The 17,109-nt window shown below is 39.9% G+C and overlaps 1 protein-coding gene across 5 annotated transcripts in view; it reads right to left on the bottom strand.

Moving 5' to 3' along the window:
- Positions 1-17,109, bottom strand: part of NCOA6 (nuclear receptor coactivator 6) — a 114,375-nt gene that overhangs the window by 62,896 nt on the left and 34,370 nt on the right. For all 5 annotated transcript variants that reach the window (XM_032143249.2, XM_058433268.1, XM_032143251.2 and 2 more), the window contains 2 exons: positions 15,265-15,378; positions 4,932-5,215 (listed from right to left, as the gene is read on the bottom strand). In XM_032143249.2, coding sequence (XP_031999140.1) covers positions 4,932-5,166 — 235 coding nt within the window. In that variant the 5' untranslated portion in view covers positions 5,167-5,215; positions 15,265-15,378. The remainder of the gene's footprint in view (positions 1-4,931; positions 5,216-15,264; positions 15,379-17,109) is intronic.

Raw genomic sequence — 17,109 nt, 5'->3', positions numbered from 1 at the left:
AAAAAAGGTAAAGGACAGTTCTCCAGAAAAGATACACAAATGGTGGCCAATAAGCACATGAAAAAATGCTTGACATAACTAATCATCAGAGAAATGCAAATCATAATGATAAGATACCACCTCACAACCATTACCAAGGCTACTATCAAAACCACAGAAAATAAACATTGGTGAAGATATGGAGAAATAGAACCCGCAGGGTACGGTGGCTCACACCTATAATCCCAGCACTTTGGGAGGCTGAGGCTGGTGGATCACTTGAGGTCAGGAGTTCAAGATCAGCCTGGCCAACATGGCAAAACCCCATCTCTACTAAAAATACAAAAATTAGCCAGGCATGGTGGTGCACGCCTGTAGTCCCAGCTACTCAGGAGAATTGCTTGAACCCAGGAGGCGGAGGTTGCTGTGAGCCAAGATTGCACTACTGCACTCCAGCCTGGGTGACAGAACAAGACTCTGTCTCAAAAAAAAAAAAAAGAAAAGAAACTGGAACCCTTGTGCACTGTCAGTGGGAATGTAAAAGGATACAAGCTGCTATGGAAAACAACAGTTTCTCAAAAAAAATTAAAAATAGAATTACCACATGATGCAGCAATTCTACTTCGGAGTACACACTCAAATGAACTGAAAGCAGAGTCTCAAAGAGATATTTGTACACCATATTCATAGCAGCATTACCCACAATAGCTAAGATGTGGAAGCAACCCAATGTCTACTGACAGAGGAATGAATCAGTAAAATATGGTATATACATACAATGGATTATTATTATTATTATTATTATTTGAGATAGAATCTTGCTCTGTCACCAGGCTGGAGTGCAGTGGCATGATCTTGGCTCACTGCAACCTCCGCCTCCCGGGTTCGAGCAATTATCCTGCCTCAGCATCCTGAGCTGGGACTACAGGTGCATGCCACCACATCCAGCTAATTTTTGTATTTTTAGTACAGACAGGGTCTCATCATGTTGGCCAGGATGGTCTTGATCTCCTGACCTCATGATCACCCACCTCGGCCTCCCGAAGTGCTGGGATTACAGGCGTGAGCCACTGCGCCCGGCCACGATGGAATATTATTAAGCCTTAAAAAGGAAGGAAATCCTGCCACATTATGCAACATGAATGGGCTTTGAGCATCTTAGGCTAAGCAAAATAAGCCAGTCACAAAAAGGCAAAATTCCACTTATATGAAGGAAGTAGTCAAAAATCTTAGAAACAGATAGTAGAATGGTGGTTTCCAGGGACTAGGAGCAAGGAGGAAATGGGGAGTTGTTATTTAATGGTTAGAGATGTTCAATTTTTTTTTTTTGAGACGGAGTCTCAATCTGTCGCCAGGCTAGAGTGCAGTGGCGCAATCTCGGCTCACTGCAACCTCCGCCTCCCGGCTTCAAGCAATTCTCCTGCCTCAGCCTCCCGAGTAGCTGGGACTATAGGCACCCACCACCATGCCCGGCTAATTTTTGTATTTTTAGTAGAGACGGGGTTTCACCATGTTGGCCAGGATGGTCTCGATCTCTTGACCTTGTGATCCACCCACCTCGGCCTCCCAAAGTGCTGGGATTACAGGTACGAGCCACTGCACCTGGCCAGAGATGTTTAATTTTACAAGATGAAAAGAGTTACATCCTGGCTAACACGGTGAAACCCCATCTCTACTAAAAAATACAAAAAATTAGCCTGGCGTGGTGGCGGGCGCCTGTAGTCCCAGCTACTCAGGAGGCTGAGGCAGGAGAATGGTGTGAACCCGGGAGACGGAGCTTGCAGAGAGCCGAGATCGCGCCACTGCACTCCAGCCTTGGCGACAGAGCAAGACTCCGTTTAAAAAAAAAAAAAAAAGAGAAAAGAGGGCAACACATGGTGGTGATGGTTGCACAACATTATGAGTACATTTAATTTCCACTAAACTGTATACTTAATAATGGTTAACATGGTAAATTTTATGTTATGTGTATTATACAATAAAAAATACTTTTTTAAAAAGTTAAGTAATTGAAGAGGTACTATTAATTGTAGTTACATTTTACAGGTTGGAAAGCAAATCCCAGGCACAGTTAGCTGATAAAAAAGTTATCTGGCTGGGTGCAGTGGCGCATGTCCGTAATCCCAGCACTTAGGGAGGCCGAGACGGGCAGATCACTTGAGCTCAGGAGTTTGAGATCACCCTGGGCAACATAGTGAGACCTCATCTCTACAAAAAACAAACAGAAAATTAGCCAGGTGCAGTGGCGCGCACCTGTAGTCCCAGCTACTTGGGAAGCTGAGGTGTGAGAATTGCTTGAGCCTGGGAGATCAAGGCTGCAGTGAGCTGAGATCATGCCACTGCATTCCAGCCTGGGTGATGGGGTGAGACACTGCCTCAAAAAATAAATAAAAAACAAAAAAAGTTATTTAACAACCTCAGGCAAAACAATTTTCTCTTTTGTTATTAACTCAGCTAAACTGAATCTTCTGTATCCTTCATTCAGTTATACATTCTAATATTAAGATAATGGTCATTCAACACCTGTGAAAAGAAGGAAAAAAGAGATAACGGTCATAGAGGAATATCCTTTCTCAAAATGAGAAATATCTATGGATAGAGGAAAGTGCCTACATGTTGCCTAAAGCCTCTTCCAGCTCTTAAACCATTGTACATTGAATGTTAACTTTTCCAGACATGGAGTTCACTTGTTGTAATGTGGAAAAAAAAAAAAGGGAAAACTTGCTAAAAGGAATGATATAACACAATCACAGGAATTTAGAAAAGATTAGACAATATCTAGTCCAAGACTATTTTACAGGAGAGGAAACCAAGGCCCAGAAAGGCTAAGTGATTTGCTCAGAATCCTGTGGCTAACTAGTAGCATCAGAGATGACATTAAAACCCAGCTCTGATTCTCAGGGCAATTTCCTTTCCATTACACGTAGGCCTCCAAACAGCAAAAGGCAGGAAGTTTGGGGATCCCGGTTCCACCAATCACAGACACTGCAGGACTTCTTCCCACTCTGAAGTGTGTTGGAATCTTGTACATATTCTACACAAACATCAAATTTGCTTATGGTATTAACACTTGTAATATGCTTGCAGAAAAATCCATATTCATAAGTTATATCTTATCAAAATCTTTTTGAACTTCCATATTTGAGAGATTTGACTTCAAATATTTTTTGGACCAAGAATATAATCTGACAGCACCATAAATCTAGAGTTGGTTATTTTTTATTTATTTTTATTTTTTTGAGACAGAGTCTCACTCTTGTCATCCAGGCTGGAGTGCAGTGGCATGATCTCCGCTCACTGCAACCTCTACCTCCCGGGTTCAAGCAATGCCTCAGCCTCCCGAGTAGCTGGGATTACAGGCACCTGCCAGCACGCCTGGCTAATTTTTGTACTTTTAGTAGGTGAGGTTTCACCATGTTGGCCGGGCTTGTCTCAAACTCCTGGCCTCAAGTGATCCGCCCACCTCGACCTCCCAAAGTGCTGGGATTACAGGCATGAGCCACTGCGCCCACCTTTATTATTTATTTTTTTAGACAGGGTCTCACTCTGTCACACAGGCTGGAGTGCAGGGGCACTATTAGAGCTCACTGCAGCTTTGACCTCCCTGGGCTCAAGTGATCCTCCCACCTCAGCCTCTTGAGTAGCTGGGACTACAGGCGCACGCCAACATGCCCAGCTAATTTTTGTATTTTCTGTAGAGATGAGGTCTCTCTATATTGTCCAGGCTGGTCTTGAACTCCTGGGTTCAAGTGATCCACCCAACTCAATCTCCCAAAGTGCTGGGATTACAGGCATGAACTACTGTGCCTAACCTAGATTTGGTAATTTATTTGAAAGCCATAAATAGAGTTAGCAATATGTAAACAACAGAAAAATGTGGTAATTAATGAAGAGCAATGAACAATTTCAGGCCCAGCTAGACCTTTATAATATATAACTATGATTATGGTTACAATAATGGTGATAACTACATGAAAAATTCTTAATTGTATGCTAAATAACGCATAACTATGGAGAACCTTATACAACAACAGCTTCCGTCCAGATAACAAATCTCAAAAGATAAAACCCCCAAGCCTTAAAAGAAAGCTAATTAGCTCTTGATCAATTTAGGATTTGTGATAAAAGGACTAAATCTAGGCTTTCCACTATGTCTGAAGGGATTAGATAATTGTGCTAACTAGAATAGAGAACATCTAAATCAAAATTCAAAACCACAAATGCCCGTAAGATATGGACAGGTAATCTAAATGTGTGAAGAAGCCAGATGGGAACTGTGGTGAAGTGGGGCTGCTCTCAGAAGCAGCTGCTACTTAGTACCATCTGGTAAAGAGGGAGAACTCAGTGTTATTAGATCTTCCTATTTTTAAAGACAAATGTAAAAATCTGGATTGTCATGCAATATATCTCAATTTTTAAAGCACTGGCAATGAAACTTAAACACTGAAAACAAACTAAATCTCAAACACTAATGTGGGCCAAATAACAAATGGCTGCAGACTGGATCCAGCAAGCTGTCGGCTAGTGACTTCTGATATAAAAGTTAAAGGAATAAATTTAAAGTACATTATAAGCAGACTCATGGAATAATAAGTTTTCTAAGCTTTAAGGGTCCTTAAGGATTCAGTTTAACCTTTTCAATTTACAGGTAAGGAAAATGAAGACCAGAGAGTTAAAAACAAATAAATTTGGGTCTTGAGAATTACTTTTATCCACTAGAGAAGATTATTCAACAATTTCCATAATAAGCAATACTTTATGTTCAGTTCTTCTATGTACTTAAAAAGAAAGAAAACATGTATATTTTTAAAATCCTAAAATTCCACCTCTGTGCTTAAATTCAGCCTTTGGACCCAATTTAGCAAACTTGCTTTATAAAACTCAAGATAACCACGGAAGGGCAAACATTTCAAAAACAGTAACAGGAAGAAAAAATAATTAAAGCAAATTACCCATGTGTAACAAATTGGGCACATTTTTCAATATTGCATCTAATTTCCATTTGAAGTCTTTATCATCTATATTTCCTTTGAAGGCCACAAAAATTGTGGAATCCTCCAAAATACTATCACTTTTTGTGTCATCATCTTCTAGTCCAGAGTCAAAATCCATCTCTGAGTCTTCCATTGTTGATGAACACAAGGAAGTATAGATGTCTTCTAAGTTTGGAAGGTCATCCAAAACCATGGTGAATATTATTCCAGAAGCATATGCCAAGAGGACAATAAGAAAACCTCTGAAAAGAGAAGATGCAAAAGAGCATTACAATGCATAGTTATGCATTCAACAATGTATAATTCATAGTTCTATGAAAATTGTAATTTATTTGACAATAAGATACTATAAAAATTAAGAAATTACAGAGAAGATAAGCTATTTTAATTATGATGTTCTAAAACAATTAGTTCTTACAGTTACCAAAAATAAAAATACACTAGTCTTAAATTTAACATTCTATTTATTATGTTATATGCTACTTTTTTATAAGCTAGAATGTCAGGAGAAGGGAACAAAGGATCACAAGAAAATAAAACAAGCACATACTTTTTGAGAATTATAGGTCTTTGGTTGACCCCACGGAGCAAAGGGCTCCCCAAGACTTCCCCTACTTCTGTCTTGACAAAAGCTTAAAAGGAGCCAAGGTTTCTAAAGCCTTCTCCTTTCTCCAAACTACAAAGCACAACCAGACCTGACTAATAGCAACTGGATGATTACCTAAAATTCTGAAGTCTTTCATGAACCATTTTAAACAACTTTTAAAGGGTTATTAACAGTGGAATGGCTTAAAATAATGATTCTGAAATAAACACTTAAAAATTCTTATATGAAAGGGCTGGGCGTAGTGGCTTCCATCTGTAATCCCAGCACTTTGGGAGGCCAAGGTGGGCAGATCACTTGAGGTCAGGAGTTTGACACCAGCCTGGCCAACATAATGAAATCCTGTCGCTACTAAAACACAAAAATAAGCTGGACGTGGTGGTGTATGCCTGTAATCCCAGCTACTAGGGAGGCAGAGGCAGGAGAATTGCTTGAATCCAGGAGGGTAGACGTTGAAGTGAGCCGAGGTCGCATCACTGCACTCTAGCCTGGGCAAGAGAGCGAGACTCCATCTCAAAAAAAAGAACAAACAAAAAAAAGGGGGGGGGGGGTTGATATGGACAGGTAATCTTTATGGAGGTAAAGAACTGTGTTCTGGACAGAATTAAATTGCTTCCTAAATTTTAGATACAAAGAAGTTACATTTTCTGCTATTTTCAGGTATGCTGCTTACCAAAGAGTACATGCATTAAAGATCACACAGTGTGGCCATTTCCTCTGTTAGCTTGGGGATTGAAGATCACATACTTAACCCAAAAGTAAATGAATGAACATTAATTTTCAGCATTTGTGGTAAGCAAAAATGGCATGGAAACCTAAGAACCTCCCACAAATGTTCTAATAAAATAATTCCTTATAATTTTAACTATAATACAACATTGATTGACTGAGACAGTCTCACTTTTTTGCCCAGGCTGCACTGCGGTGGCACGATCTCGGCTCACTGCAACCTTCACCTCCCAGGTTCAAGCAATTCTCCTGCCTCAGCCTCCTGAGTAGCTGGGACTACACACAAGCACCACCATGCCTGGCTAATCTCTTTTAGTTTTAGTAGAGATGGGGTTTTGCCATGTTGCCCAGGCTGGTCTTGAACTTCTGAGCTCAGGCAAGCCACTCATCTTGGCCTCCCAAAGTGCTAGAATTACAGACATGAGCCACCTTTTATTTATTTATGGCACTTATTTATGGCACGTGTCCGGCCTTTTATTTATGGCACTTATTTATATTATTAAAGTATTACGAATTATTACTTTACACTTGTAACTATAATTACAAGTTTCTTTAAAAAAGATGGATAAGAAAATTAATCCCCTAAAAAGCAACTATATTAGGTTGGTAGGATCATTGATACATTTTATTTTCCTATTTTCCAAATATGCTGCAAATCATTAGGAAATACAAAACTGCTGTAATATGGTTATATTCCTTGCATAAATGAAAAAAAGTAACTGAAACACTGTTTAACATTTAAAAAAAAATTTTTTTTTTGAGACATGGTCTTTCTCTGTTGCTGGAATGCAGTGGCAAAAACGTGGCTCACTGCAGCCTCAACCTCCTGGGCTCAAGTGATCCTCTCGCCTCAGCTTCCCAAGCAGCTGGGATTACAGGCGTGTACCGCCGTGCCCAGCTAATTTTTAAATTTTTTTGTAGAGATTGCATCTTGCCATATTGCCCAGGCTGGTCTCAAACTCTTAGGCTCAGGTGATCCTCCAACCTTGGCCTCCCAAAGTGCTGGGATTACAGACATGAGCTACCATGTCCAACCAATTTTTCTTTTTTAAATAGTGAGGATGGTGGATGGCTTGAGGGCAGCAATTTAAGACCAGCCTGGGCAACACAGTGATACCTTGTCTCTACAAAAAACAAAAAAATTAACTGGGTGTGGTGGTGCATGGCTATAGCCCCAGCTACTCAGGAGGCTGAGGCGAGAGGATCCCTCAAACCCAGGAGTTTGAGGCAGCAGTGAGCTACGACAGTGCCACTGCATTCCAGTATGGGTGATAGCAACATTTTTGTCTCTAAAAATAAAAATAAAATAGGCTGGGTGAGGTGGCTCACGCCTGTAATCCCAGCACTTTAGGCGGCTGAGGCGGGCAGATCACCTGAGGTCAGGAGTTCAAGACCAGCCTGGCCAACATGGTGAAACCCTGTCTTTACTGAAAATACAAAAATTAGCCGGGCGTGGTGGCAGGCGCCTATAATCTCAGCTACTTGGGAGGCTGAGGCAGGAGAATCACTGGAACCCGGGAGGCGGAGGCTGCAGTGAGCGGCGATCGCGCCATTGCACTCCAGCCTGGGGGACAAGGGCAAGACTTCGTCTCAAAAATAAATAAATAAAAAAATTACTAGTGACTAAACTTCAGCAGCAAAGGCTTTCCAAAACCAACCTAAGCAATCCTTGGGGGAAAAATTCCTGTTATAAGTAAATATGGCAAAAATACTTCCAAATTTGAGCAGAGCACCTTGTGTTCTGGCAATTATATCCTTTTCTAGTGCTATGACTGTTACAATGAAACTGATTTGGGTGATTAAGAAACAACACCAGGGTCAGTGGCTCATACCTGTATCCCTAGCACTTTGGGAGGCAGAAGCAGGAGGGCTGTTTGAGCCCAGGAGTTCCAGACCAGGTTGGGTAACAGCGAGACCATGTCTCAATTTTTTTTTAAATTAAAAAAAAAAAAAAAGATACAACAGCAGTCAGAAAATCTCAAATTAATACCACTGCCCTTATTTGATTGCCATCTGCATTTTACAGATTTTTAATCAACTTTAGAGGTAATTAAACACAACTAATGAAGATTTTTAGGGCTTAAAAGTTGCTGCTTAGCAGGAAAAATGATGACTGCCTAAAAAACTATAACTATTTAGTAGCTATTCCAAAGTTGGAACAACTGCAAGAAAACAATTTAAAATCTAAGAAACATTTTCCAAAAGAATCTTTAACCAGAAAGGAGACTAACTAAAAAGCCTGGACTTTGATAGTCTCCCTAAACAGGTCATTGGTCATGACATGAAGACTATGTATCTAGATCTGGAAAACCTTCTACTGGCAGATACAGGAATTGTCAGTTTAACAATACTATGGGCATTACACAGTACTTAAAAAAAAAAACCAGAGAGAAATTGAAAGTCAGTCTATGAAAAATTGCTGGCCTTCCCTCCAAAAAAAAAATAATTTTTAAAGAAATTTCTTTGGTTGGTAGGCTATTTATTACTGCCTCAATTTTGGAACTTGTTAATTGGTATATTCAGAGATTCAATTTTTTCCTGGTTCAGTCTTCCTGGTTCAGTTCAGAGTGTATGTGTCCAGGAATTTATCCATTTCTTCTAGATTTTCTAGTTTATGTATATAGAGATGTTTATAGTATTCTTTTATGGTTGTTTGTATTTCTGTGGGGTCAGTGGTGATAGCCCCCTTATCATTTCTGATTGTGTTTATTTAATTCTTCTTTCTTCTTTATTAGGCCTGCTAGCAGTCTATTATAGCTAGTGATCTATCAATTTTTTTTCAAAAAACCAGCTTCTGGATTCACTGATTTTTTGAAGGGTTTTTCGTGTCTCTATCTCCTTCAATTTAGCTCTATTCTTGGTTATTTCTTGATCTTTTGCTAGCTTTGGGGTTTATTTGCTCTTCATTTTCCAGTTCTTTTAGTTGAGATGTTAGGTTGTTAACTTGAGATCTCTCTAGCTTTTTGATGTGGGCATTTAGTGCTATAAATTTCCCACTTAACACTGTTCAACACTGTCCCAGAGATTCTGGTATGTTGTCTCTTTGTTCTCATTAGTTTCAAAGAACTTCTTCATTTCTGCCTTAATTTCATTATTTACCCAAAAGTCATTCACGAGCAGGTTGTTCAATTTCCATACAGTTGTGTGGTTATGAGTGAACTTCTTAATCTTGAGTTCTAATTTGATTGTGCTGTGATCTGAGAGACTGTTATGACTAAATAGGATTCCCTGTTTAATAAATGGTGCTGAGAGAACTGGCTAGCCATATGCAGAAAATTGAAACTGGACCCCTTCCTTACACCATCCTTACAAAAATTAACTCAAAATGGATTAAAGACTTAAATGTAAAACCCAAAACTAAAAAACCTCAGAAGAAAATCTAGACAATACCATTCAGGACATGGGCATGGGCAAAGATTTCATGATAAAAACACCAAAAGCAATTGCAACAAAAAAACTGACAAATGGGATCTAATTAAAATAAAGAGCTTCTGCACAGCAAAAGAAACTATCATCAGAGTGAACAGACAACCTACAGAATGGGACAAAATTTTTGCAATCTACCCATCTGACAAAAGTCTAATATCCACAGCCCACAAGAAACTTAAACAAATTTATGAAAAAAACAAACAACCCCATTAAAAAGTGGGCTTTCAGGTCTCCCCTGCCTCCAATCTTATCGTCCTCCAATCTGTCTCCAGACAGCAGCCAGAGGGATCTTTTGAAAACACAAAATAGGCCAGGTGTGGTGGTTCAGGCCTGTAATCCCAGCACTTTGGGAGGCTGAGGTTGGAGGATCGTTTGAGCCCAGGATTTTGAGACCACTCCTGCCAACACAGTAAGACCCTGTCTCTACAAAAAAAATTTAAAAATTAACCAGTTGTGGTGATGCACACCTGTAGTCCCAGCTACATGGGAGGCTACGGTGGCAGAACTGCTTGAGCCTGGGAGGTCAAGGCTACAGTGAGCTATGATTGTGCCACTACACTCTAGCCTGGGTAAGAGAGCAAGATCCCGCTCTTAAAAAAAAAAAAAAAAAATTAAAACAGTGAGATCAATTTTGGAGATGGCCTAAAAGGCCTAGGAAACAAGTTATTGAGGAAAAACCTCAAAACAAACTTTGCCATTTACAAATTAACCTGTATTTGATGCAGGACAGGCAAGCCTCCAAAGTGGGGCTTAGCCTTCAAGCATTCTTGGCTTCACCCAGGAAAGAACTTAAAGGTGAGCCAGGGTAGGGTAGGAAGAAAACAGCTCTATTGAAGCTGCAGTGTTACAACTCTGTGACTGCTCCTGCAGAGCAGGACTACCCCATAGGCAGTGTGCTGAGACTGGCAGCTCAGAGCAGTTTTGCAATTACATTTATACCTAATTTTTTTTTTTTTTTTTTGGAGATGAAGTCTCACCCTGTTACCTAGGCTGGAGTGCAGTGGTGTGATCTCAGCTCACAGCAACCGCCGCCTTCCAGGTTCAAGCAATTTTCCTGCCTCAGCTTCCCAATTAGCTGAGACTACAGGCAGATGCCACCACGCTTGACTAATTTTTTGTATTTTAGTAGAGATGGAGTTTCACCGTGTTGCCCAGGCTGGTCTCGAACTCCTGAGCTCAAGCAATCCGCCCACCTTGGCCTCCTACTGTACCTGGCCAGCAGTTATATTTATATCTACTTTTATGTATTCATTTATTTTAATTTTTTTGAGATGGAGTCTAGCTCTGTCTCGCCCAGGCTGGAGTTAGGTGACACATTTTAGTAGAGATGGGGTTTCACCATGTTGCCCAGGCTGGTCTTGAACTCCTGACCTCAGGTGATCCACCCGCCTCGGCCTCCCAAAGTGTTGGGATTACAGGCATGAGCCATCGTGCCTGGCCTATACCTACTTTTAAGCATGTAGATTAACAGGTGGTTTATGCAGAAATTGCCAGCAAAAGTATGGTAACTTTTGGGTAGTCAGGTCATTGCCACGGAGAGGGGTGGTAAGTCCTGGGTGTTGTCATGGTAATGGTAAACTGACATGGCACACTGGTGGATGTGTCTTATGGAAAGCTGCTCCTGCTCCATCCCTGTTTTAGCTAGTCCTCAATTTGGTCTGGTGTTCACGCCCTGCCTCTGGAGTCGATTTCCACCTCCTACGACATATTTAGGCTTAACTGAACGACATGTAGGTTTTAAAGTTGAAGATTAAATAAATAGCCTGTAATCCCAGCACTTTGGGAGGCCAAAGCAGGCGGACTGCCTGAGGTCGGGAGTTTAAGACCAGCCTGACCAACATGGAGAAACCCCGTCTCTATTAAAAATACAAAATTAGCCAGCCATGGTGGCGCATGCCTGTAATCCCAGCTACTGGGAGGCTAAGGCAGGAGAATCACTTGAACCTGGGAGGCGGAGGTTGCGGTGAACATAGATAGTGCCATTGCACTCCAGCCTGGGTAACAAGAGTGAAACTCCGTCTCAAAAATAAATAAATAAATAAATAAATATCTTTAGCAGGTTGATGTTTTGCCTTGGTGTGCCAATGAATTGCTAGATTATGTGTCAAGTTCAAAGCATCTGAAAATTTCAAGTTACAACTTACAAAACAATATATACCATAGGTTACGTGGGGGCCTGATATTAGGAAATCAGCAATTCATCTAAGTGCTATATGAAGCAGCATCTAGAAAGCTTTATTCAACAAACTTTGAGGGAACTATGGTAGTAGTAATGAGAAAAGTTAAGTGAATAGCAGTGATCAAATGCAATTTCTTCAAGTTTCAATCTATGGAAGTCAACCAATGACAACAATGGTATCTTTCTTACTCATCTAACAAATAATTTACCTTTAGAAAAATATAAGGATAAAAATGTTATTGTAAAGCCCTACAAGGAGGAAATCCAACAGTTTTTCTGATTACTGACGCATCAAATGCCTGACATAGTATTTACAGGTATCTTGATATTGTGTCACAGGTTTATCAGCAGTTCCCCAAGTTCCTACTCCAACTTTGCATAAAGGCTTACTATGGCTAGGTGTGGTGGCTCACACCTGTAATCCCAGCACTTTGGGAAGCCGAGGTGGGCAGACGGCTTGAGCTCAGGCTTTTGAGACCAGCCTGGGGAACATGGTGAAACCCCATTTCTACAGAAAGTACAAATATTAGCTGGGCCTGGTGGTGTGTGCCTGTAGTCCCAGCAACTCACGAGGCTGAGGTGAGACAATCCCTTGAGCCTGAGGGGAGTCAGGGGAAGGGTGGAGGTTGTGGTGAGCTGAAATTGTGCTACCGCACTATTGCTGCTCTGAGCAAGAGTGAGACACTGTCTCAAAAAAATTAAAGGACTAAAAATACTCAGTAAATGTCAAAGTGTTATAGTCACACACAGCATAACAATAAAATAATATTCTTTATGGCAATTATTCCTGCCTTAAATGGAAGGATGTTCACTGAAAAACATTAATGTAATAACAAAATTTAAGAAAGGCTGGGCGGGCACAGTGGCTCACACCTGTAATCCCAGTACTTTGGGAGGCCAAGGAGGGTGGATCACTTGAGGTCAGGAGTTCGAGACCAGCCTGGCCAACGTGGCAAACCCCATTTCTACTAAAAAAAATAATAATAATAATTAAGAAAAACTCTAAATTACACATATATTCACAGCAACATTATTCACAATAGCCGAAAACTCAAATGTCCATTAACAGGTGAATGGATAAATGAAGTGTGGTAGATATATATAGATAGAATATTATTTAGATATAATAAGGAATGAAGTGCTGATACATGTTACAATGTAGATAAACCTCAAAAACTATATGCTAAGTAACAGAAGTCAGACATAAAAGGTCATATATTGCATAATTCCATTTATTTATTTTATTATTATTTATTTATTTATTTTGAAACGGAGTCTCGCTGTGTTGCCCAGGCTGGAATGCAGTGGCGTGACCTCGGCTCACCGCAAGCTCCACCTCCCAGGTTCACGCCATTCTCCTGCCTCAACCTCCCGAATAGCTGGGATCACAGGCACCCACCACTGCGCCCGGCTAATTTTTTGCATTTTTAGTAAAGACGGGGTTTCACTGTGTTTACCAGGATGGTCTCGATCTCCTGACCTCGTGATGTGCCCGCCTCGGCCTCCCAAAGTGCTGGGACCACAGGCGTGAGCCACCGCGCCTGGCCTATTATTATTATTTTTGAGACGGAGTCTGGCTCTGTCACCCAGGCAGGAGTGCAGTGGAGTGATCTTGGCTCACTGCAACCTCTGCCTCCCAGGTTCAAGTGATTCTCCTGCCTCAGCCTCCCAAGTAGCTGGGATTACAGGCACGCAGCACCACCATGCCTGTCTAATTTTGTTTATTTTTAGGAGAGATGAGGTTTCACCATATTGGCCAGGCTAGTCTCAAACTCCTGACCTCAAGTGATCCACCTGCCTCGGCCTCCCAAAGTGTTGGGATATCAGGCGTGAGCCACCGCACCCGGCCTAATTTGTATGAAATATCTAGAATAGGTAAATTCATAGAGACAGACAGACGGATTAGTGGTTGTGAGCGGGAGGTACAGGGGATTGGGAATGGGACATCGTAATGGTTATGAAGTTTCATTTTGGAGTGACAGACATGTTTTGGAACTAGATAGAAGTGGTGGTTGTACAATGTGAATCTACTAAATGCCACTGAACTGTTCACTTTAAAATGGCTAATTTATGTTATGTGCATTTCAACCTGATGCATTTTTAACAACTCAGAACTCAGCCCACTCCACACAGAAAGTAGCACATTTAATTTCTTCTCAAAACATGCTTTTAGAAAAATATTTTCCCTAGGTAATTTTTCTTGTATCTTTTTATTGCTTTAAAATGTCAATTGTGCACCCATCATGAGTATTCTCTAAGTAGGGAGTAGCAGTCTTTGTCAGTCAGATAAAGATTCACACAGAAGAGTAGCTGCTTGTGGCAACAGCTCTACAGTGCTTGCTTCCTTCTTTGTTCCTAATAGCACTCCTTCTTTCCTCCTAGGATCTGGGAGTGAAGGACTGGTCGTACCTCAATGCACTGCTCACCCTGGCAGAAATGACGGCCTTCTGCTCCTGGCACAAAGCTCTTAAGTCTCAGAATGAAAGAAAAAAAAAAACTTTCTAGATACAAAAACTACTTCTCAGTAACTTGCAAATGTCAGTGTCTTTAAGGAAAACCAGCAATAAACTCTTAAATTACATTTAATGTAAACAATGACTGCTTGCCAGAGTAGTCATTTCAACAAACTGAGATAAAAATCTAAGGATGTTAGGGCACCAAGAAACATACCCAAGCCCCTGTCATAATACTGTACATGCAGGAAATTCTCAAAAGGAAGAGAGAGGGCAGGGAGATGATGCAAAAAATGTTCTAATATTAGCAACTTCTCATGAGGGCTTATGAAGCACTTCTGAAGAGTACCCTGTGCCAATTTAAACCCATTATGACATAGCTCCCAGCAGGGGACTGCCAGGATCTGTTATTGGAGTGCTATACAAAAGCTAGGAGGGAGGGAAACAGAAATTTCAAGATAAAAACAATCTAATTTTTGCTGGGCTTTAGCTCACCTCAGATCTAAATACAGCATCAAACTAGAGTTATGTTGAGTTTGTAACTTTCAACATATATTTATTTCTATTTTTAATCAAAGGTATTTATTTGAAGTACAATATCCTATTATCATTTTAATCAACATAAATTCTAAAAATAAGTATTGTTTACCGGTCTTTCATTGTCTTCTACAGTGAAACCTAAGATTATCATTTATAAAAAAGATGAGAAACTACATAGTTTGTAGTAAAAACCCCATTTAAAAACAGAAGAATAGCATCTGTATTTTATTAAATGTCTCCAAGAATAATAAATGCATTCTAGACAGTTTTTCCAAAAAGAGAGACAGTATCAGAAAAACCCAAAAGAATACGCATTAAGTTGGCTTTATTAACTCTCTCACATAAGGTTTCACTCACCAAAATCTCTTTCTTAATTTTTATCATTTATCCAGGTCATCTTCTAAGTCCAAAGAAGCTGGCATTTTTAGGGCTTGGATTTCAAGGTAGCAGCCCAGCAGCCAAATCAAAATTCTAAAAACAAACAACAACAACAACAACAACAACATAAAGAGAGAGAGAGAAAAATAAAGCCATGGTATTACATAGAAATTACAGACATAACCTATCTTTTCAACAAAAGTCAATGTAAATATCACAAGTTATCAAGTCAACATTGGCATCTTTAGAGAATGTTAAAATAGGGTTTTCATCAAGTCTATAAAGATTATCTTTCTTGATTTTTTTTTTTTTTTTTTTGAGACAGGGTCTCGCTCTGTCACCCAGGTTGGAGTGCAGTAACAGATCATAGCTCACTGCAGCTCAACCTCCTGGGCTCAAGCAATCCTCCCACCTCAGGCTCCCAAGTAGCTGGGACCACAGGCGCATGCCACCACATCTGGATAATTTTTTTTGTATTTTTTTTGGTAAAGACGGGGTTTCACCATGTTGCCCAGGCTAGTCTTGAACTTCTGGGCTCAAGCGATCCACCCGTCTCAGCCTCCCAAAGTGCTGAGATTACAAGTATGAGCCACTGCCCCCAGCCTTTTTTGAGATTTTAGGCCACTCATCAGCAAGCATTCAAAGATAGTAGAAGCAAAACTCACAGACTTATACAAGCTTCACTTAAGAATCATAAAACTGTCACTTTAAGCCTTAGAGCCCTCTCTATACCTTCATTCTTAATTCTGTCAAGATTAATTAACATCAGGTCACACTATCTGCATATGCTTAGAGCCCAAAACAAAATATTTTGTACACATACAAAATATAAGACTTGCTTTTCTAACAGGATTTCAAATTTAGCTTTTTTTAAACTTCACAAAGTTTTACGTATAAATTTTTTTCCTATTTTATCCATAATATCTATACATTATATTTTTCATTAAATTTTCAGTTTAAGTCTTGAAATATTCTTTACTGTAGACATAAAACTTATGCATGGAACTTGCATAGTGGTGCATGCCGGTGGTCCCAGCTATTCAGGTGACTAAAGCAGGAGGATCACTTGAGGTCAAGAGTTTGAGGTTACAGTGAGCTATGATCATGCCACTGCAATCCAGTCTGGGCAAGAAAGCTAGATCCTGTCTCTAAAAAAAAAAAAAATGAAGCCATAAGAGAAAAGATTGATAAGTTCAAATGCAAAAAAAAAATCAATTCTGCAAAGCAAAAAACATTGTAAGTCAAAAAAACAACTAAGAAAAAAATACTTGCAATCATATCAGTGATAAAAGAACAAATCTCCCTATATAGAATGATATAGAAAAAAATATATGCATAGGTACGTGTATGTATATGTGCTTATACAGACACATAAAATAAAAAGATCAATTTGGACAAATGTATAAAAATGGACACAGAATATGATCAGAAAATTCACAGAAAAAGAAATACAAATGAACATTCAACATATGAAAAGATGTTTACCCTCACACAAAAGCAAAAAACAATTTTTCACTCATCAGATTAGCAAAACTCCAAAAATTTGATAATTTACTGTTCCTGGCAAGGTTATGGTGAAACAGGCACTCTTATTTATTGCTGGCAGTAGTGCAAATTGGTACAACACCAGCAATTAGGTAATGTCTTAAAAATCACAATTACAAGCTGGGTGTGCTGGCACACACCTGTAATCCTGGGTACTTGAGGGGCTAAGACAGGAGGACTACTTGAGGCCAGGAGTTCAAGGCTGTGGTGAGCTATAATAGCATCTGTAAATAACTACTGCACTCCAGTCTGGGCAACACAGTGAAACTTCATCTCTTA

The sequence above is a fragment of the Hylobates moloch genome, unplaced genomic scaffold (genome assembly GCF_009828535.3).
Source record: "Hylobates moloch isolate HMO894 unplaced genomic scaffold, HMol_V3 SCAFFOLD_21, whole genome shotgun sequence".
Lineage (NCBI taxonomy): Eukaryota > Metazoa > Chordata > Mammalia > Primates > Hylobatidae > Hylobates > Hylobates moloch.
Note: the sequence above shows the minus strand (reverse complement) of the source record. Positions and strands in the feature narration are given on the sequence as shown.